The sequence below is a fragment of the Oryx dammah genome, unplaced genomic scaffold (assembly GCF_014754425.2).
Source record: "Oryx dammah isolate SB20612 unplaced genomic scaffold, SCBI_Odam_1.1 HiC_scaffold_28, whole genome shotgun sequence".
NCBI classification, from domain to species: Eukaryota; Metazoa; Chordata; class Mammalia; order Artiodactyla; family Bovidae; genus Oryx; species Oryx dammah.
Window position 1 is genome coordinate 57,821,586 of NW_024070212.1, and position 21,602 is coordinate 57,843,187.

The 21,602-nt window shown below is 42.2% G+C and overlaps 1 protein-coding gene across 2 annotated transcripts in view; it reads right to left on the minus strand.

Annotated features, from left to right (window-relative positions):
- SAMD13 (sterile alpha motif domain containing 13) overlaps positions 1–21,602 on the minus strand; it is a 49,381-nt gene that overhangs the window by 6,360 nt on the left and 21,419 nt on the right. For both annotated transcript variants that reach the window (XM_040232448.1, XM_040232449.1), the window contains exon 3: positions 11,336–11,447. In XM_040232448.1, the coding sequence (XP_040088382.1) occupies positions 11,336–11,447 (112 nt within the window). The remainder of the gene's footprint in view (positions 1–11,335; positions 11,448–21,602) is intronic.

Consider the following 21,602-nt stretch of genomic DNA (forward strand, 5'->3'; position numbering starts at 1 on the left):
ATCAGCCAGTGACTGTCAGCTGATGCTGTGCTTGTCTTGCAATCCTATTGGTGGAAAATTTGGGGTGGACAGTATACATACTGGAGGGACTTCATCTAGTTAAAAAACACTGAGCAGCTTGTTAACAGAAAATGTGTGGCTCAAAAAGAAATCTATCTCATTCATTAAAGTAACAGTCGGAAGCTGTTACTTTAACAAATGAGGTCTTGCGTTTATATTATCTATGTGCTGTGCTGTGCTTAGTCATTCAGTCATGTCCGCCTATTTGTGACCATGTGGACTGTAGGTCAGGCAAGAATATTGGAGTGGTTTGCCATGCCCTTCTCCAGGGAATCTTCCCAACCCAGGGATGGAACTCAGGTCTCCTGCATTCTTTACCAACTGAGCCACCAGGGAAGCCCAAGAATACTGCAGTGGGTAGCCTGTCCCTTCTCTAGGTGATCTTTCTGGCCCAGGAATCAAACTGGGGTCTCCTGAATTGAAGGTGGATTCTTTACCAGCTGAGCTACCAGGGAAGCCCTGTATCATTTATATCAAACACAAAATCCATGTTGGCTCATTCTGCAGGCTAATGCCTTCAGTAATGTAATGGATATCTCCTTGTGGATATCTGCTTCTGGTACAAAGTGGGTGATAAAGGGGCTCTATTACACAAAAAAATCATGTACACATTTCTGATGAAGGAAAGGAATGAAACTCATCAAATGAGGAAACTAGGTTACAGAGATTTCTGCCCAGATAGGAAAGAACAGATTGAAGGAACAGAATTAGAAGTGAAACCTTCCACGTACAGTCAGATATGGCTTCTTCACTTCGGCTGTTCTCTTAAAGTTAACCTCTCTGGACTTAAAGATAGAACTGAGTATCAGTGTTGCAACAGCCAATGCTTTAAAGCTCAAGTGTAGCAGGCTGCTCTTTTTCCCAGGGCAAACAACTACACATTTTCCATACTTTCTTGCAATTGGATGTAGCCGTGTGACCACATTCCGGCCAGTGACAAGTGAAAGGATGACCTCTCTTTAGCATGACCCATAGAACCATCAACACGTGCTCCTTCTTGCTCTTTATCCTTACACCAACTGGATGTCAATTCCCAGGTGATCTTGAAAGTGTCCAGCTGAAGATGACAGAGCTCCCATCAGCCTAGGACCTTGAATTACAGTGAAGCAGAACACCCCCCAACCAATCTCCTTAGTTTATACAGTAAGCTATTATACCCATTTTCATGACGTCTGCTCTTAGTACACCAACCATTTTGATCACTTCACCTACTCCTACATCATCAGCCAGGAGAGCCCCACCTCTGTAACATGGAATGTCCAATATCCTCATCTCTCTCTCACTCGTCCCTCCCATTAAACCCACTTTTTCATCTGTTTCTCCTTCTCCAGGGTAATGTGTCACCTGCTGACTCCTCTTTTGTATCAAGTTTGCACTCATTAGGTGGCCCTGGGAACCATTCTTTTTACATGCTGTCTCAAATCACCCTCTATGGTTGAGTCCTCCATTGTGCCCATGCCATGAACATTCCATCCAGGAACAATTCAGCAATCAATCCAGGTTCTCTGATTCCTATACCTGGTGCAGTGGGGATGATGATGGGGGTGGGAATCAAGAAACCATGAAGATGAACACTAAACATGTGCAGTATGCCAGTCTTGGCTGGGTCAGGAGAACATATCAACAGTTCTTTTATTTATCCTTGCTCAGCCCCCTTTCCCTTTCCTCTTGGTGGCCATTCTTAAATTCACTACTGTCTCCTCTAGCTCCTTTTTAAACCTCTACCCATCCTATCCAATCTAAGCAGAGGAGCTTGCCTCTTGGTTAGCAAAATAAAAACAAAAAAAACAAACAGAAACTGTCAGGAACTCCCTGAATGTCCCCGAGGGAAAGGGACATCTCAGCTGTTTCTGTACACATGCTTTTCTTGCTCCCAGAGGATGGCAAGGACAGAGGAAGATGTACCAGTCTTGATCAGAATTAATCCCTTCATTTTCTTTTTAAAAATATAATAGTTGAATATTTTATCAACCAAGTTGAATCATGTGTGTTACCTGACATTACATTTTATTGCAGTAAAATATGAAAGAAAAGTGAAAGTGTTAGTCACTCAGTTGTGTCCGACTCTTTGTGACCCCATGGGCTGTAGCCCACCAGGCTCCTTTGCCCGTGGAATTCTCCAGGCAAGAATACTGGAGTGGGTTGCTGTTCCCTTCTTCAGGGGATCTTCCCAACCCAGAGATCAAACTTGAGTCTCCTGCATTGCAGGCAGATTACCTGTCTGAGCCACCAGGGAAACCCAGTAAAATATATATAACACAAAAGAGACAATTTTAACTATTTTTAGGTGTACAATTCAGTGGTGGCATTAATTATATTCACAATGTTATGCAATTATTGCCACTAATTTTTACACTCCTCCATCACCAAAGAGAAACCCTATGAATCAATAACCCCTTCCTCCCCTACTAGCCCTTGATAATCTCTAACCTGCTTGTGTGTCTATGAATTTGCCTATTGAAGATATCTCATATAAATGGAATCATACAATATTTGACTGGCCTATTTCACGGAGCATAATATTTTCAAAGTTCATTAATCTTGATCAGAACTTCATTCTTTCTTATGCATGAATAACATTCCTTTGTACGTTCCATAAGGGTGGTGGTTTAGTTGCTGAGTCATGTCTGACTCTTTTGCTACTCCATGGACTGTAGCCTGTCAGTTCCCTCTGTTCATGGGATTTCCTAGGCAAGAATACTGGGGGGAGTGGGGGTTACCATTTCCTGTTCCAGGGGAACTTCCCAGTCCAGGGATCCAACCCATGTCTCCTGCACTGCTTTATTGCTAAAACCACCAGGGAAGCCCTGTATGTTCTAGACCACATTTTATTTATCCATTTGTCTGTGCATGGACACTTGGGTTCTTTCTACCTTTTGGTTATTGTGAGTAATGCTGCAATGAACATTTCTGTACAATTATCTATTTGAGTCCCTCTTTTCAGTTCTTTTGTGTGGAATTGCTGAGTCATATGGTGATTTCTTTTTTTTCAAGGCTTTCTTGATAGCTCAGTGGTAAAGAATCCACCTACAATGCAGGAGACAGGGGTTCAATCCCTGGGTCAGGAAGGTCCCATGGAAGAGGAAATGGCAATCCACTGCAGCATTCTTGCCTGGAAATAATCCCATGGACAGAGGAGCCGGGCAGGCTACAGTTCACGAGGTCACAAAGAGCTGGACAGAACTAGGTACATGGTGATTGTACATGCCTAACCTTTTGAAGAACTGCCAGAACTGTTTTCTGTAGCAGCTGCACTATTTTATATTCCCACCAGTGATGCATGAGGGTTCAAATTTCTCCATATCCTTGTCCTTCCACCCTCTTTGATCTCATCCCTTTCCTATCCTCAGGGATTTTGCTTCATTGAACTGTTCTAAATTTCATCCTATTTTTAACTATCCAATTCTTTTGGCTACTTCCCTGCAGCTAAATAAGTATCCTCTCTTAGAAAAGAGCCCTCATGTCTATACAACCCTCCCACTGCTGGTTCTCCCTCCACTTGCCTCCCATTCACTCCTCTACTTGAAGGAAAGTGTCCTCCACCTCCCAGGCCTCCCCTCAGCTCCAGTGAAAGCCTACCGTCATTAGCTGACCTGCTGGGTCAATCTCTGGATCCATCCATTTATTCATCTTAAAACTCTTAAAACTGACCTCTCTAATGGATAAGGAAGATGTGGTACATATACACAATGGAATATTACTCAGCCTTACCAAAGAATGAAATCATGCCATTTGCAGCAACATGGATGGATCTAGAGATTGTCCTTCTGAGTGAAGTAAGTCAGACAGAGAAGGAGAAATACCATATGACATCCTTTATATGTGGAATCTAAAAAGAAATAATATAAATGAACCATACAAAACAGAAAGAAACTCACAGACCTAGAGATGAACTTATGATTGCCGAGAGGGAAGGCTAGGAGGAAGGGATAGTTAGGGTGTTTGGGATGGCTGTATACACTGCTATACCAACAAGTACCTACTGTGTAGCATATAGAACTCTGCTCAGTGTTATGTAGCAGCTTGGATGGGAGGGGAGTTTGGGGAGAATGAGTACACGTATATGTATGGCTGAGCCCCTTTGCTATTCACCTGAAACTATCACAACATTCATTGTTAATCGGCTCTACCCCAATACGAAATAAAAAGGTAAAAAAAAAAAAAAAAAAAGAAAAATAACTGATCTCTCATAGATGTCTTGGTTAATGGGATGATTTTGCAACTAACCAATCTAGAAATCCAGCAGTCATCAGCCAAGCCTCTTCCCTCTCCCATTTTAAGCAGTGAGCTCAATCCTGGTGCTAAGGCAGAGAACTGAAACAGGACAAATCTTCACCCTCCATTGCCAAGGATCCACTAAATTCTTTTGACCATCTTCCCTAGACTTTCTAATGTTTCTTCCTTTCCATCCCCAGTGGAACAATTACAGCTTTCCTGTGTTTTGTCTCCTTGCTTTCCAACATCGACAATAGACTGATCTTTGAAAAACACAAATTTCGTCATGGTACTCCCCACTCAATATCCTCCAGTGAATCCTAGTCCCTCTCAGGCAAACAGACTGTCTGTTATCTGGACCCCTATTTATCTTTCAGTTTTATCCTCAGGGATTCCCTGCTCCACATCTCTTACTTCAAGGTACTCGGAGTTTTCAAGATAAATTATATTTTTTCATGTCCCCATACCTTTGTATCTAATCCCCCTTCTGCCCAGAATCTCCTGGGCTTCCTTCAAATGATTCTTATACCTACAAGGCTTTCGGGTGGCCTTATTAAAGTAAAATAATACTTGTAATAATGACCATTATTTTACTTTAATAGTTTTATATTTATTTTCATAAGTGTTAGAAAAAGCTATAAGTACTATAGAAACAACTGAACAAGTGAATAAGCTAAAGAAGCACCATGTACCTGGCTATCTTATAACTTCTCATTTCAAACAAATGATTTAAAAATCATTTGGGGTTTTGGTTTATAGAAATCTATTCTATTTCATTCAATCAAAAAATTCAGAAGTTTCTTATCAGTTTTGCTTTCCATTCTTTTGGATGTTTTCGTATTGCTAACATTACCCATTTGTTTTTTTAACTCTTTCTTTTCAAAATTTTTGTGGGCTTAAAGGACACATCAGCAGAGTTTGAGTTGCTACTTGCCCTGTTCATTATGCTACAAAATAGTCTAAGCATTTCAGAAGCCTTCAACTGTTAAGAAATATCATGTGTCAAAGCACCTTGAATACTTCTAGTACTTGGTATTATAATGTGCTGACAAGGTAATAAAAGTTATTTCCAATTTGCGGGATTTTAACTGGTCTAATTCAGAGCTGGATTTACCATGAAGCTAATGAAGCTTAAATTTTGTCTTAGCAAATTTGTACATAATTTTGTACTTTTATTACAAAAGAGGGCTTTTATAATTGTATAATCTTAACCCCTTTCTCCCCCTACCTCCACAAACCTGGATGTGTCTTGGGTCTGATTGGAAGTGTCTGTCTAGAATCACTACAGGTGAAGTCCATCTGATCACAGCTTAGGACACAGAGTAGGGCTCAGAGTTGCTCTGACGGGCCTGTCCACTTTACTGCTCCATCTGAGGAGGTTAGTGTTACTTGGCAGTTTGTAGCAATAAATTATTTTATTTATAGTTAGTAAGCCAGTGGCCTCAGAAACATTACCAAAAGTTAGTAATAAGCCATCTGAAAAGAATTATCAGTCTTGGCATTTCAGATGAACAGCTTTAACAATCAGTTGGACATTTCACAGTAAAATACTGTTCCAGTCACATGGTTTGGGGAATGTGAGAAGATAATGGAGTAAAATTAGTCACCATGAGTTGCATATAATTTTGTCATGATACTTGGAAAAAAAATGATCTTAGTGATACATATTATTCTAGAAACAGATTCACTGATGTCGCTCACTTGTGAGTTTGAGGATCTAAACGATATGAGTTATGTGACAGTGACTGAATGGTAGCTCTCCATTTCCATCTTCTTCACATACATTCTGAATGTGCGAGTCAGATAAAGAAGACATGAAGTGACTACCCTACAACAGGCAGGTAGGGTCCAGTTGGAGTGATGAACTTGCTGTGATGGACTTAATTGGCAACTGAAAGCACCGTCAGAAGCTTCTCAGTTAGCCTTCAGAGTTTAACAAAATAAACTTTATCCTAAATGTTCTATGTAAGGAAGGTGGAGCTGCCTCTGAATGAGTTAGTCAAGAAGTTCTTTCATAAAAACTAAACCCTTAGGAAAGTAAAATTCCTATGTTACCTTTGACTCTTGAAAAGCAGGTGACTCGCATCCCTGGGCAAGTGCCAATTTTGTATCATCTAGTCGTGCCCTGTGTTGTGCACTGAAAGCTTACTTCTTGAGTGCCGGTTGAAAGGTAACACTTGACTCTTAAAGCAGGAACTTGAGCAATATTCGTCTTGTTTAACTCAACATTCGTCATAGAAATCTGAGTCCCAGAAAGGCCAACCCTGCAGGGTCTTCTAATGACCATGAGTTGATCAGGAGGAGAGAAACCAGGAGTCATGACTCTCACTCATATCCTTCACACCACAGCCTAAGAGGTCTGAATGCTGGAAGACACTTGGGAAAAGAGCCACCACACCACCGTGTTGGTGGGAATGAGAGACGGTGTTGGCAATAGCTGTAATCACTGCCTGGTCTAGGAAGGGATCCCAGTGCCTCCTCCTCTTATGGGCCAGTGAGTCCTCTGTGGAGCAATGTTAATGAGGCCAGTGGGCCGACGGAGAGCCATGTCATTGGTCATGACAGAACGGCCAGAGCAGGAAACGACCCCAAACACGCACACTGTTGACAGTGGACCCTTGGTGCAGGGGTGTGGAGGGGACTGGGCAGGTGCCTAGGCCTTCTCTCTTGATAATTCTTTTGGTCTGTACTTGTGGCTCACACAGAAGCTCAAAAGAATTTGATCAGAGGAAAACCTGATGGTGATAATTGCACCAGTGGGAAACTTAAGGGAGATAATTATTAGGTGTCAGTGTGCTTGCATAGAGAAAAGGAGGTTACACAAAGATCCCTCGGCTAATCCAGCTGCCCCTCCATACCACAGGAACATGGGACATCCCTGCACTCTGGACAAATCAATGGCCTGACCTCTTCCAAAGGAACACGCTACTAGAAATCCACCTCTGAGTCTGGTTGGTACAACAACAGGATATCCAGTAATATATTGTGAGACCATACCAAGAAGATGGACATTCTCCTGAAAGTCAGCACATGTCATGGTGGACATATCTGTTACCAGTATCTGTGTCTTAGTCAGCTTAGGCTGCTGTAACAAGACACCAAGGATCAGGTGGCCTAAAAACAGAGATTTATTACTCACAGTCTGGAGGCGGGAAGTCCAAGATCACAGTGCCAACATGTGGCTCTTGGTGAGGGCCCTCTTCCCACCTCGCAGATGGCTGCCCTTGTGCTATATCCTCACATATAACACAGAGAGAAAGAGCAAGCTCCCTTTCCAGGGCATTTACCCCACCACGACGGTTTCAGCCTCAAAACCTCATCTAAATCTATCTCCTGAAAGCCCTACTTCCAAACACCATCACATTGCGAGTAAGGGTTTTAAAATGAATTTGAGGGGGACAAACATTCCATCCGTAACAGCCAAGAAACTAAGCTCTCACATCAACTAAGACGTGCTGCATTTGGCAACTGTACTACCGTTTCTGAACCTGCCATTTTCTAAGGTGGTTTAGAGGATGCTCACTTTCCTGGCCTGCTTTTATCACATGGAAGAGCAGAGCTTACCCTATGGAGATTTAAGCATGTGGCCATTCTTTTCCTCTCTCAGCTGCTGTGACCTAGAAGTGCCTAAAAGGGTCCTGTGTTTGGGCTGGGGGTAGCCTGTAGTCTTCCCATCAGGGATGAATGTGGTGAGTGACTGCTGACTGCATGGGGTTCACTTCCAGGAAGATCACTGGAGGTGAAACACTGAAGGCCTCTGAAGCATGATGATGGAAGAGGATAACATAGCAGAGGATCCTGATCCTCAGTCCTCATGAAAGGCACAGCAGCTGCTTATCTTGTCAGCCTGAGTCTGGCCAGTGGTTGCTTCCTTGCAAAGTTTACCTCCTTTAATGAGAAGAGGAAAGATATGAGGTTCAAAGTAGGAGGAAGATTCAAATCACTTCCAGAGAATAATTCAAGGCAGATTCTTTTCCTTTCCAATTACCTTTCCATAAGAATGAAGTAACTTGAGCATCTAGACCATGCTTGCAAAATTCCACTCCCTCAAGAATTCATTTCTCAGGCTCCAGAGTTGAATAAACAAGACAGTGTTCCTTTCCTCCCTTGAAGGACTTCTGAATGAGATGCTTTGGGGAACTGTGTCCCCTTTTGACTCCCATGTCACTGGTGCTAGATTGATGTCATCCCTGGGAGAAAGGGCCTGCTCCTGGGCTGAGCTCAGAGCTGCCCAGTTCCATTTCAGAGTCTGAAAGGTCCAAAGAATACCCTCCACCCTGAGTCTGGGCCATCTGCATCAGAGGAGTCTGAGCAAAAGCTCCTTCTGAAAAATGCTTTTGGGCAGCTGGGAATCTGGCCAAGAGACCTTTTAGCTAAGTTCTTTTTTTTTGTTAACCTTTCATAATATTATTTAAATTTAATTTTAGAAGTGAGTTATTCAACTGCAATGACACAAATGGACATTATAACATTAGACCAAAATAAAATAGGTTTCAGCTGATCAGCCTTCCACTCTCCAACCGCAGTTATTTCCCCCCACAATTTTATTATAAAAAATTTCAAACATAAAGTTGCAAGAATATTATAGGGAGCACCTGTATTCCCACCACCTAGATTCTACAATGAATATATTCCATGCTTACTGTATCATATGTCTATCCATCTACTCATCCCTCTACGCAACTGTGAATCTGTATTCCAATGCATTTCAAAGTAAGTTGCATAATCAGTATACTTCTCCCCTAAATACTTCAGTTTGTATACCATTAATTATTTTTTATAGGTCTTTTACTTTTGAGGAAACATTTACTGCCTGTGTAATACACAAACCTGAATCATTTGCATATGTTTGTGCATAAGCAGTGACCAATGCATATACCCATAACCCAAAGCTTTATCAAGATGCAAAATGCTACCATCCCTCAGAAAGTACCCTCACGCTCCTTCCTAGTCATTCCCCTTTCCTACCTACCCAGAGGCAAGCACTGTCTGATTTTTTTTCTATCATTAGTGTATTTTCCTGTTTTCATCCTTTATCTAAACAGAACTGCTATGGTCTGAATGTGTTCTCCCCCAAATTTGTACGTTGAAACCAACCCCCCAATGGATCTTGAGCGTATTAGTAATGATATTAAGAGGTGGGCCCTTTGGGAGGCAATTATTAATAGATGATGAGAACAGAGCCCCCATGTGTATCTGTGCCTTTATAAAAGCGGGCCCAGAGAGCTTGCTCATCCCTTCCTCTGCGTGAGGACACAGCAAAATGATGGCTGCCTAGGAAGCGGGCCCTCACCAGATACCCATCTGCTAATGCCTTCATCTTAGACTCCCTACATGCAAAATATGAGAAATAAGTATTGTTTATAGGTTACACAGTTCATGGTGTTTTTGTTATAGCAACCCACATGGAATAAGACAAAAACCATTCAGAACAAGCTCTTTTATGCAGAGCTTCTCTCATTCAGCATAATGTTTTAAGACTCATCCAAACTGTTGTGTGTATCAGTACAGTTCATTTTTCTTTATTCCACTGTATGACTAGACCACAGTTTGTATATTCACTCTATTGATGGACACTTGGGCTTCCAGTTTTGGACTATTAGGAATAAAGCTACTCGAACAGTGTTGTGCAAATCTTTGGTGGACATATGCTTTCATTTCCCTTGGGTAAACACTCTGGAATGAAGCTGCTAGATCATGGGGTAGATATATGAGTGTTTTTTTACACGCCCACTAACAATGTAGGAAAGTGTGGTTGCTCTATATCCTCATGAACATTTGCTATCAGTGTTTCTAATTTTAGCTGTCCTGGTGGGTGTGAAGTGATTTAAGCTGTTATTCTGGCAAATTTTCCAAATTAACAAAAAACACATATGCAGGGATAAAGTTGAAGAGAAAAACTGGCTGAAGGAAATCTAGAGATTAGATTTATTTATGATATTAGAGAAGTACACTTTTCTATATATGATATTAGATATCTATTAGAATACAAGATATATATCTCATTAGAAAACATGATATTAGATAACTGCACTTATCCAAACCTAGCTTGAGAGAGAAAGAAATGGCTAAGGGGATGTGCAAGAAGCAGCAAAATGCATTGCTCAGTTTATAATTCTCTCAATTACATTATAAAATTAGAAAAGTGAACTTAATGCTTAGAAGACTACAGACTTCATTGATAGGGAAATGGGAACTCTGTGTTTTCCTACAGAGCTGGTCTGGTGTGTACTCTGATGTGCTTCCTCATGGTCAAAGCCCTTTGAGAACCATCCCTACAGTGCTGGCCCAGCCTGGAAAATGGAATCAGGAATCACCCAATTGGGAGGGATCCCCTGCTCTTCTCTCCATCTCTCCAGTACCAACACTGGATCTGAGTGAGGGAATTCACATTTGGGGGGCATCAAAGGTGGGCCAGCACCTACTCCAGGCACCGTGCCTTTATCACTGCTCTTTAATTCTCACAATACCACCCTACCAAGCTAGGCACTGAGAGCCTGGTATTACAGATGTGAAAACATGACTCAGAGAGTCATAGCAACTTGCCTGGGATCACACAGAGTTACAAGAACCAGGATTGAAGTCCAAGCCCTATGCTCTTTCCATTCGACTTTGCTCAGCACCCAGCAAGCAAATTGGAGGAGGCTTAATTAACAGCTCAGGTGGTACAGAGGCCAGCAGCAGACAGGAGCGTGTCTCTCTGCCAGATTCGCCCCTGCCCTTCCTCTTTTTTCTATGTTCTGCTTTCTAGTATGCTTGTGTTGAAGATAGGGCTGGGAAGTCTTTCAGAAGATGCAGATGTAGATGAGACTTGGCCCTCCTCTCTGTAGCTGCGCCCACGTCTCTGTCTCAGCACTTGGGTTTTCCTCTTGCAGGAAGGAATCATTAGCTTGTCACTTCAGCACTTCCCTTCCCCACCCTCCCAGTTTCCCGGGCTGGGGTGACCTGGAGGCTCACTGATCCCTTACCACTCTCTATGCCTTTCCTTTTCAGTGCCTTCTGCTTGTTGTGGGGAAGGGAGGCAATCATGTTCATTGTGTATTTCTCTAGACTGAGTTACCTGTTCCTGAAATGCACTAGCTTGCTCCTCAAATCCTGCCATTCGGAAGTAATTGACGACATCCATCACCGCCCAGTCTGCAGGATCTGGCGGCCTCCCGTTCTCCATGGAACTGCAAAATAAAATACCAATCAGGATGGCTATCAGGGCAGAGCGTGCTCATGACCGTGTGTGGCCAGGTCCCCACTCGGTCACCTGGGTTAGGCCTGGGTCAGCTCACTGCAACCGGGGGCCCAGACCCCACAGTACATGCTTCAGGACCAGAATCATTCTTGTGTTTCTTGGGTTCAGAAGATCATTGCTCTCACTGGCCCAGTCACTGCTTTCTCTATAAACCTTTAACATAAAGTATTCCCTCATGTACTGTTTTTTAATTTAGAGATATTAGGAGTGGTCCAGTGACTTCTGGCAGCCCACAATATGATATTCACACTCCTGAACTAAGAATACCAGACCTTTTACAATAAGGCCCCAACACATCACCACTTTCCCCACCCCCACCCCATCCAGGGCTAAAGCCATTCCCCAACAGCCATGCCCTTCACGTGCTGTTCCAGCCACTGAAGGCTCCCTCAGCTGTCTCTGAAAAAATCCTATCCTTCCTACTGGATCAAATGCCACAGTCCCTGTGAGGCATTTTCTGCTCCACCTGGAAGTGTCTTAGTTATAACCGCCTCTGAGTTCCAGACCTCCATTCTAACTCCTATTAGAGCTCTTTCCACGTTGTATTGTACTCTGCTTATTAGACAGTCTCTAGACTTTCTACTAAAGTGGGAGATGTGGGCTGAAGATGTACATTTGGGTCTGGACCAGTTCTCACTTTATTATTCCGTGCATCAACCAAGTTGCTAGGAATTCACTCAATGTTCAGGTAACTAGATACTGATCAAGCATTTGTTTGAGAGGGTATCTGGGTATTCTCACTGGATTTAGAGAGGAGAGGAGGAAAGGTGGAATAGAGAAAGAGTGGAGCTGCCGTTCCTGTGTCTCTGCTTATTTCTGTGTTTCAAGAGTACTTGCTTGGATTTCTGTATGCCATGTCCACGGTGATTCTTCTAGAGTATACATCCTATCACATTGTTCCCTGCTTCCAAACTTTCAAAGGCTTCCCATCGCCCTTTGGATAAATTCCAAATAGCTTCACCTGGCTCAGGAGGTCCTTCAGGACCAAGCCCACTGCTAGTCCTCCAACTGGGGATACATTTGGTGAGTAAAACAGAATAGTCCTTACTTGGTGAGCACACAGCACAGGGGAAGTAGACACTGACTCACAATCACACAGCTAAACGCACAGCCATGCAATGTAGCTAAGGATGGCTGCTCTGTACTATGGCAGCGGGAGGGCCTACGAGAAGCTTTCTCGTGGAAGTTTCTTTTCAGGTAAGGTCTAGAGAGCAGCCAGAAAGTTAACCATATAAAGAAGTCAGGTAAAGACGATTTCAGGCTCTCTGACAGGAATACATACAGAGAGCCATGCTGGTCTTGGATGCCACATTGAAGATTCTGAATTTTTGTCTAGGAGCAACGGGATTTGTTAAATGTTGTGAGGTAATGGGCATGACCTGATCTGACTCACATTTCTAGAAAAAAGAGTATTGGAGAGGAGCCAGAGGAGAAGACACGACCAAGCAAGAGCTCATGGTGACTGCGACTATGGTAGAAAAGGAGAGAAACATGTGGATTTAAAAAGCATTTAACCAACAGAATCAGCAAGAGCTAGTGGTGGACCAGTGCATGCATAGATTCAAGGGATTAGATCTGATAGACAGAGAGCCTCAAGAACTATGGACAGAGGTTCATGACACTGTACAGGAAGCAGTGATCAAAACCGTCCCCAAGAAAAAGAAATGCAAAGAGGCAAAATGGTTGTCTGAGGAGGCCCCTCAAATAGCTGAGAAAAGAAGAGAAGCAAAAAGCAAGGGAGAAAGGGAAAGATATACACAATGAGTGCAGAGTTCCAGGGAAAGGCAAGGAGAGTTAAGAAGGCCTTCTTCAATTAACAATGCAAAGAAATAGAGGAAAACAGTTGAATGGGAAAGACTAGAGATTTCTTCAAGAAAATTAGAAATAGCAAGGGAACATTTCATGCAAAGATTGGCACAATAAAGGACAGAAACGGTATGGACCTAACAGAAGCAGATGATATTAAGAAGAGGTGGCAAGAATACACAGAAGAACTACACAAAAAAGAAATTTTAATGACCCAGATAACCACAATGGTGTGATTACTCACCTAGAGCCAGACATCCTATAGTGCAAAATCAAGTGGGCCTTAGGAAGCATCACTATGAACAAAGTTAGAAGAGGTGATGGAATTCCAGCTGTGCTATTTCAAATCCTGAAAGATGAGCTGTTAAAGTACTACACTCAAAATCCCAGCAAATTTGGAAAACTCAGCAGTGGCCACAGGACTGGAAAAGGTCAGTTTATATTCTAATACCAAAGAAAGGCAAGGCAAAGAATGTTCAACTACACAATTGTACTCATATCACATGCTAGCAAGGACATGCTCAAAATCCTCCAAGGTAGGCTTCAACAGTACATGAACTGAGAACTTCCAGATGTCCAAGCTGGATTTAGAAAAGGCAGAGGAACCAGAGATCAAATTGCCAACATCTGCTGGATCATAGAAAAAGCAAGAGAGCTCTAGAAAACATCTACTTTTCCTTCACTGACTACGTTAAAGCCTTTGACTGTGTGTATCACAACAAACTGGAAAACCCTAAAAGAGATGGGAATACCAGACTACCTTACCTGTCTCCTGTGAAACCTGCATGCAGGTCAAGAAGCAAAGGCTAGAACTGGATATGGAACAATCAACCGGTTTCAAATTGGGAGAAGAGTACATCAAGGCTGTATATTGTCACCCTGCTTATTTAACTTATATGCAGGGTACATCATGTGAAATGCTGGACTGGATGAAGCACAAGCTGGAATCAAGATTTCTGGGAGAAGTATCAATAACCTCAGATATATAGATGATATAACCCTTATGGCAGAAAGCGAAGAGGAACTAAAGACCCTCTAGATGAAGGTAAAAGAGGAGAGTGAAAAAGCTGGCTTAAAACTCAACATTCAAAAAACTAAGATCATGGCATCTGGTCCTGTTACTTCATGGCAAAAGATGGGCAAACAATGGAAACAGTGACAAACTTTATTTTCTTGGGCTCCAAAATTACTGTAGATGGTGACTACAGCCATGAAATTAAAAGACGCTCACTCCTTGGAAGAAAAATTATGACAAACCTAGACAATGTGTTAAAAAGCAGACATATTACTTTGCCTACAAAGGTCTGTCTAGTCAAAGCTATGGGTTTTCCAGTAGTAAAATACAGATGTGAGTGTTGGACCATAAAGAAGGCTGAGAGCTGAAGAACTGATACCTTCAAACTGTGGTGTTGGAGAAGCCTCTTCAGAGTCCCTTGGACAGCAAGGAGATCAAACCGGTCCATCCTATAGGAGATCAGTCCTGGGTGTTCATTGGAAGGACTGATGTTGAAGCTGAAGCTCCAATACTTTGACCACCTGATCTGAAAAGCTGACTCACTGGAAAAGACCCCGTTGCTGGGAAAGAGAGAAGGCAGGAGGAGAAGGGGATGACAGAGGACAAGATGGTTGGATGCATCATCGACTCAACGGACATGAGTCGAGCAGACTCCGGGAGATGGTGAAGGACAGGGAAGCCTGGCATGCTGCAGTCCATGAGATCGCAGAGTCAGACATGACTGAGCAAGTGAACAACAAAGTGCGTGCATGCTCAGTTGCTTCAGTCGTGTCCAACTCTTTGCAGCCGTATGAATAGTAGCCCGCCAGGCTCCTGTGTCCACGAGATTCTCCAGGCGAGAATACTGGAGTGAGTTGCCATGCCCTCCTCCAGGGGATCTTCCCAGCCTGAGCACTGAACCCATGTCTGCTATGTCCCCTGCACTGGCAGGCGGGTTCTTTACCATGGGCACCACCCGAGAAGCCCGGTGGTGGACTAGACATGAGAACTAAGGGGATGAAAGTGTCCTGTAACTGGATGGATGGTGGTAACTTCACTTAGACCACACCCCCAGGTTTAGCTGGACACACTGAGCGTGGGATACCATCTACATCCAAGTTGAGATTTAACACGGAATATGGGTCTAGAGCTCAAAGCAGACGAGTGGGCTAGAGGTAGCCAGTGAGGGGCCAGAAGTGTTCAGATGGCATTTGAAACCTTGGGAGGGGACAAGGAGAGAATTGGGTCCAAGAACTAAGCTTGGAAACATTCAACATTCAGTGCAAGTTGAAAAGATTCATGTTACTTTCAATGGAAATAAAATTGCCCATAGTTTGTGCATTTCTGAAAGTCTTTGAATATCTAGAAGTCAAGGGTTGAGCTGTACCTCTGCCTCACCCTCAGAATGTCTTGCTCATAGTAGGAACTTAAAATATTTGATTAAAAAAATCTAGATACGTGGTGTAATTATCTTATTTGCTAAACAGAAATAGAGACACATGTATAAAACAAAGGTATGGACACCAAGGCTGTAAGTAGGGTGTGGGATGATTTGGGAGATCAAGACTGACATGTATACACTACTGATACTATGTATAAAGTAGATAACTAATGAGAACCTACTGTGTAGCTCATCAGATGCTACTTAGTGCTCTGTGGTGATCCAAATGGGAAAGGAATCCAAAAAAGGGGATACATGTATATGTATGGCTGATTCACTTTGCTGTACAGTAGAAATTAACACATTGTAAAGCAACCATACTCCAGTAAAAAGTAATTAAAACAAAAACAAAAACAAAAAAAAACTTCTCTCCTAAGGAAAAAGGAGTCACTAATCAATGTCTGCTGCTACTGCTGCTAAGTCGCTTCAGTCGTGGCTGACTCTGTGCGACCCCATAGACGGCAGCCCACCAGGCTCCCCCGTCCCGGGGATTCTCCAGGCAAGAACACTGGAGTGGGTTGCCATTTCCTTCTCCAGTGCATGAAAGTGAAAAGTGAAAGGGAAGTCGCTCAGTCATGTCTGACTCTTCGTGACCCCATGGACTGCAGCCCACCAGGCTCCTCCGTCCATGGGATTTTCCAGGCAAGAGTACTGGAATCGGGTTCCATTGCCTTCTCTGTAATCAATGGCACATGTGATCAATTACTTATTAACACTTAATTTAAAAACAGAGCCAATGCTTACTAACTAGAGGTACGGTCCCTTTTGGGCATAGAGATTGTAAACCTGTCAGTATTGCCCTTGTGCACATACACTCATGTACTTACTCATTCACACGTGCCACATGGTCCTCACTTCACCCTGATTCCCCATCCCACCCCCACAGTGCTTTCCTACCATTTAGGCAAAACACATGGGGAAAACCTATTTTTCATCCTAACATTCTTAACATGTTAGGGTGTTAACCTGTATTTTCAAATTAAAGCTAAATGGGCTTAAAAAAAAAATACCATGCTGGGATTTTCCATCATCCTATCAGCATAAGCAGGCATGAGCTGACATTGAGGACTCTTTTCTAGATACCATTTACCTTCCCTCTCTTGCTTAAGTTAGGCTTGAAAAAATGTTTGGAAAGGAGTTCATTGTTCTGAAACATTTTTTAGGTTTTCTAATCAGCTCACTTCTAGCAGTGAGCACAGTGACTCATCTGATACACTTTTAAGTGCCCCAGAAAACATCTGAATTCACTATCCCTGTGGCTGACTTCAATTAGCTGCCTTTCTTCATAAAGAAGAGCTATCAAACTGTGATAACAAAATATCAGTTCAGTTCTGTCACTGAGTTGTGTCCCATTCTTTGCGACTCCATGGACTACAGCATGACAGGCTTCCCTGTCCATCACCAACTCCCGGAGCCTACTCAAACTTATGTCCATCACTTTGGTGATGCCATCCAACCATCTCATCCTCTGGCGTCCCCTTCCCCTCCTGCCTTCAATCTTTCCCAGCATCTTTTCCAATGAGTCAGCTCTTCGCATGATGTGGCCAAAGTACTGGAGTTTCAGCTTCAGCATCAGTCCTTCCAAAGAATATTCAGGACTGATTTCCTTTAAGACTGACTGGTGGATCTCCTTGCAGTCCAAGGGATTCTCAAGAGTCTTCTCCAACACCACAGTTCAAAAGCATCAATCCTTCAGAGCTTAGCTTTCTTTATAGTCCAACTCTAATATCTATACATGACTAGTGAAAAACCACAGCTTTGACAAGATGGACCTTTGTTGGTAAAGTAATGTCTCTGCTTTTTAATATGCTGTCTAGGTAGGTCATAGTTTTTCTTCCAAGGAGTAAATGTCTTTTAATTTCATGGCTGCAATCACCATCTGCAGTGATTTTGGAGCCCAAGAAAATAGTCTATTACTGTTTCCATTGTTTCCCCATCTATTTGGCATGAAATGTTGGGACCGGATGCCGTGATCTTGGTTTTCTGAATGTTGAGCTTTAAGCTAATTTTTTCACTGTCCTCTTTCACTTTCATCAAGAGGCCCTTTAGTTCTTCTTTGCTTTCTGCCAGAAGGATGGTGTCATCTGCATATCTGAGGTTATTGATATTTCTCCCAGCAATCTTGATTCCAGCTTGTGCTTCATCCAGCCTGGCATTTCAAATGATGTACTCTGCATATAAGTTAAATAAGCAGGGTGACAATATACAGCCTTGATGTACTCCTTTCCTGATTTGGAACCAGTCTGTTGTTCCATATCCAGTTCTAGCTACTGCTTCTTGACCTGCATACAGATTCCTCAGGAGGCAGCACAGGTGGTCTGATGTTCTCATTTCTTAAAGAATTATCCACAGTTTTTTGTGATCCACACATCAAAGGCTTTGGCATAGTCAATAAAAGCAGAAGTAGATGGTTTTCTGGAACTCTCTTGCTTTTGCGATGATCCAATAGATGTTGCCAATTTGATCTCTGGTTCCTCTGCCTTTTCTAAGTCTAGCTTGAATATCTGCAAGTTCACGGTTCACCAACTGTTGAAGCCTGGCTTGGAGATTTTTGAACATTACTTTCCTAGTGTGGGAGATGAGTTCAATTGTGTGGTAGTTTGAGCATTCTTTGGCATTGCCTTTTTTTTGGGACTGGAATGAAAACTGACATTTTCCAGTCCTGTGGCTACTGCTGAGTTTTCCAGATTTGCTGGCATATCGAGTGCAGCACTTTCACAGCATCATCTTTCAGGATTTGAAAAAGCTCAACTGGAATTCCATCACCTCCACTAGTTTTGTTTGTAGTGATGCTTCCTAAGGCCCATTCGACTTCGCATTCCAGGATGTTGGCTCTAGGTGAGTGATCACACCATCGCAGCTCTCTGGGTCATGAAGACTTTTTTTGCATAGTTCTTCTGTGTATTCTTGCCACCTCTTCTTAATATCATCTGCTTCTGTTAGGTCCATACCATTTTTGTCATTTACTGTGCTCACCTTTGCATGAAATGTTCCCTTGGTATCTCTAATTTTCTTGAAGAGATCTCTAGTCTTTCCCATTCTATTGTTTTCCTCTATTTCTTTGCATTGACCACTGAGGAAGGCTTTCTTCTCTTTCCTTGCTATTCTTTGGAACTCTGCATTCAGATGCTTATATCTTTCCTTTTCTCCTTTGCCTTTACCTTCTCTTCTTTTCTTAGCTATTTGTAAGGCCTCCTCAGACAACCATTCTGCCTTTTTGCATTTTTTTTTCTTGGGGATGGTCTTGATCACTGCCTCCTATACAATGTCATGAACCTCCATCCATAGTTCTTCAGATCTAATGCCTTGAATCTATTTGTCATTTCCACTGTATCATCGTAAGGGATTTGATTTAGGTCATATCTGAATGGTCTAGTGGTTTTCCCTACTTTCTTCAATTTAAGTCTGAATTTGTCAATAAGGAGTTCATGATCTGAGCCACAGTCAGCTCCTGGTCTTGTTTTTGCTGACTCTATAGAGCTTCTACATCTATACATACAAATATTATGTATATATATATATATATATATATACACACACACACATACATACAAAGTATGCTGCTGCTGCTGCTGCTGCTAAGTCACTTCAGTCGTGTGCGACTCTGTGCAACCCCATAGACGGCAGCCCACCAGGCTCCCCTGTCCCTGGGATTCTCCAGGCAAGAACAGTGGAGTGGGTTGCCATTTCCTTCTCCAATGCCTGAAAGTGTAATTTTAGGATGGGAGCCTTTCCTGATTCTTATTCTGCTGGGATATGACATCATCATTTCCTCATCTCTGAAATATTCTTGAGTACTAGCATCACAGCAGAGAACAAAGGCTTTGCAGAAGTGCTGGCAGTGTACCATGAAGAGCAAGAGTAATGAGGAAAGTCTCCTACTTAGGGCGAGGGGATCCACACAGAAGAATCTGGGGGAAGAGAAATCAAACGATGCATTTAACGTCTGATCCACCTAAGTTACAGCTGATTATCTCAAAAGACAAAGTGACATAAAAATCACAGAGTTAGACCACACACATCCTGAAAGGAGAAACTGTCTCCATCTCTGCTTCTCTTCAGCACCCAGCACTGGTTGGACTGTACAGTTGACACACAGCGAAGATCTGTTACATTAATGGACTAACAACCAGAGGCTACTTACAGTCTACAATATGCTTTTCACTTATTGCCTATTGTCAGTCTTCTAGCTCCTTGTAAACTGGCTACTGTGACCTGATTTTTAGGAAACTAAGGCTCAGAAGGGTTAAGAACTCACCCCAAATCACATAGTATATAAAACCAGGATTGAATTCCATACATGTTTGTTTCCATATCGATTCTTTTTCCAGCCCATACTTACTGATACAATAAATGTTTACTAAAAGCCTACTGTCCTCTCAGTGCTGTGCTTAGAGACAGGTTACGAGGACAGGCATGCATATCCTTCAAGGAGCCGGCACTCTGGTGAGGGGAAGCAGACATGTAAACAGTGTACTCTAAGTGTTAGAAGTGGGGGAATGAACTGGTGCTTCTGAGGATGCATGCACCGGAGGGCTTGGATAATGCTGTTTGACTAGGATACTTGAAAATTTTTAATGCAATTCCGAAAGGCATCACTTGCTTCAAACACACACTCAGTTCCTCCCTGAGAGGAGAACTGTGTGCAGAAGCAGAAACATGCAGGCACGCATTGTCACTTCTAGGTTGTTTATGTTGAATAAGATAAATGACTTTGCTGGACCTGTCCAGTGGTTTCAGCAACAGTATTAAGAAGAAACCTGGAGGTAGTCCAAGGCCACATCATGGTGGGGGTTCAGGAGACCAGAGTGCCAAGGCCAGAAAAATGATGAGAACATTTCAGAGGATGGATTTAAGCGTCACCTTTCCCCACTGGGAAAGCCATATGTTTCCTCAAGGACTGTTATTTGTGGCCAAACTGAGATGCTTTGTTCTCTTTTAAATGGGCCATTCTCTTCACATCTTTTCTTATAACAAACATGTCCATGTCAAACTCCAGGAGGAATTTAAATGGTGCTGTTTGAAACACCTCCCAGATGGTGGTTCCCTCTGTGGCTGCTAATTTTTCACTAATGAAATAAGATGGCAGATATAAAAGTTCCATTCTCATTTGGTATTTGTTATTATTGTCACAGCAAAATATTTCCTAGAATATAATGTAAATATAAAGATGATAAGTTCATGAATATTTTTCCAGGCATGGAAACTTTGAAAAAAATATATATGCATTTTTGCCTTATTATAAAAAAGACTAGCAAGAAATGAACAGCAGAATTTGTCTCCAGTCCCGTCACTTATTCAAATCAATGTTGCCATTTAACACTGTCACCTTTCAATCCCTGTGCATATGATTGGGAACATCATGTATGGATAAAAATTATATCATGCATGAATACTTCACATTGGGAACTGATTATCCCTTAGTTAAACAATTACCTCACTTTTAGAGAGAGCTAAAGAGACACAACCGTGAGGACAGAAATGCAATAAACAACAAATTTGGCAGATACATGCAGATTATGACCTTATGGTGAATGTTTTCATGTTGGCACATGATAATTTGAAGTGCTAGCAGCAAAAGTGTCCATTTCCCTTTAATTTTATTAGTGGAAACAGGTGAAAAATATTTGAAACTCTTTCTTGGAATTTAGTGTGCATATATTTTACAGTAGTTATGCTTTTTATAGATTCTGAAGATTGATAAGACCAGAAAGAAACTCTGAATAAATACAGCCCATTTGGGATTTCAAAACCCCATTATACTTATTAATTGCATTTCAACTTTAAAGTTCAGAGAAAAAGTTACTTTCTACTAGTTAATATATTACGGTGACATTTATTTA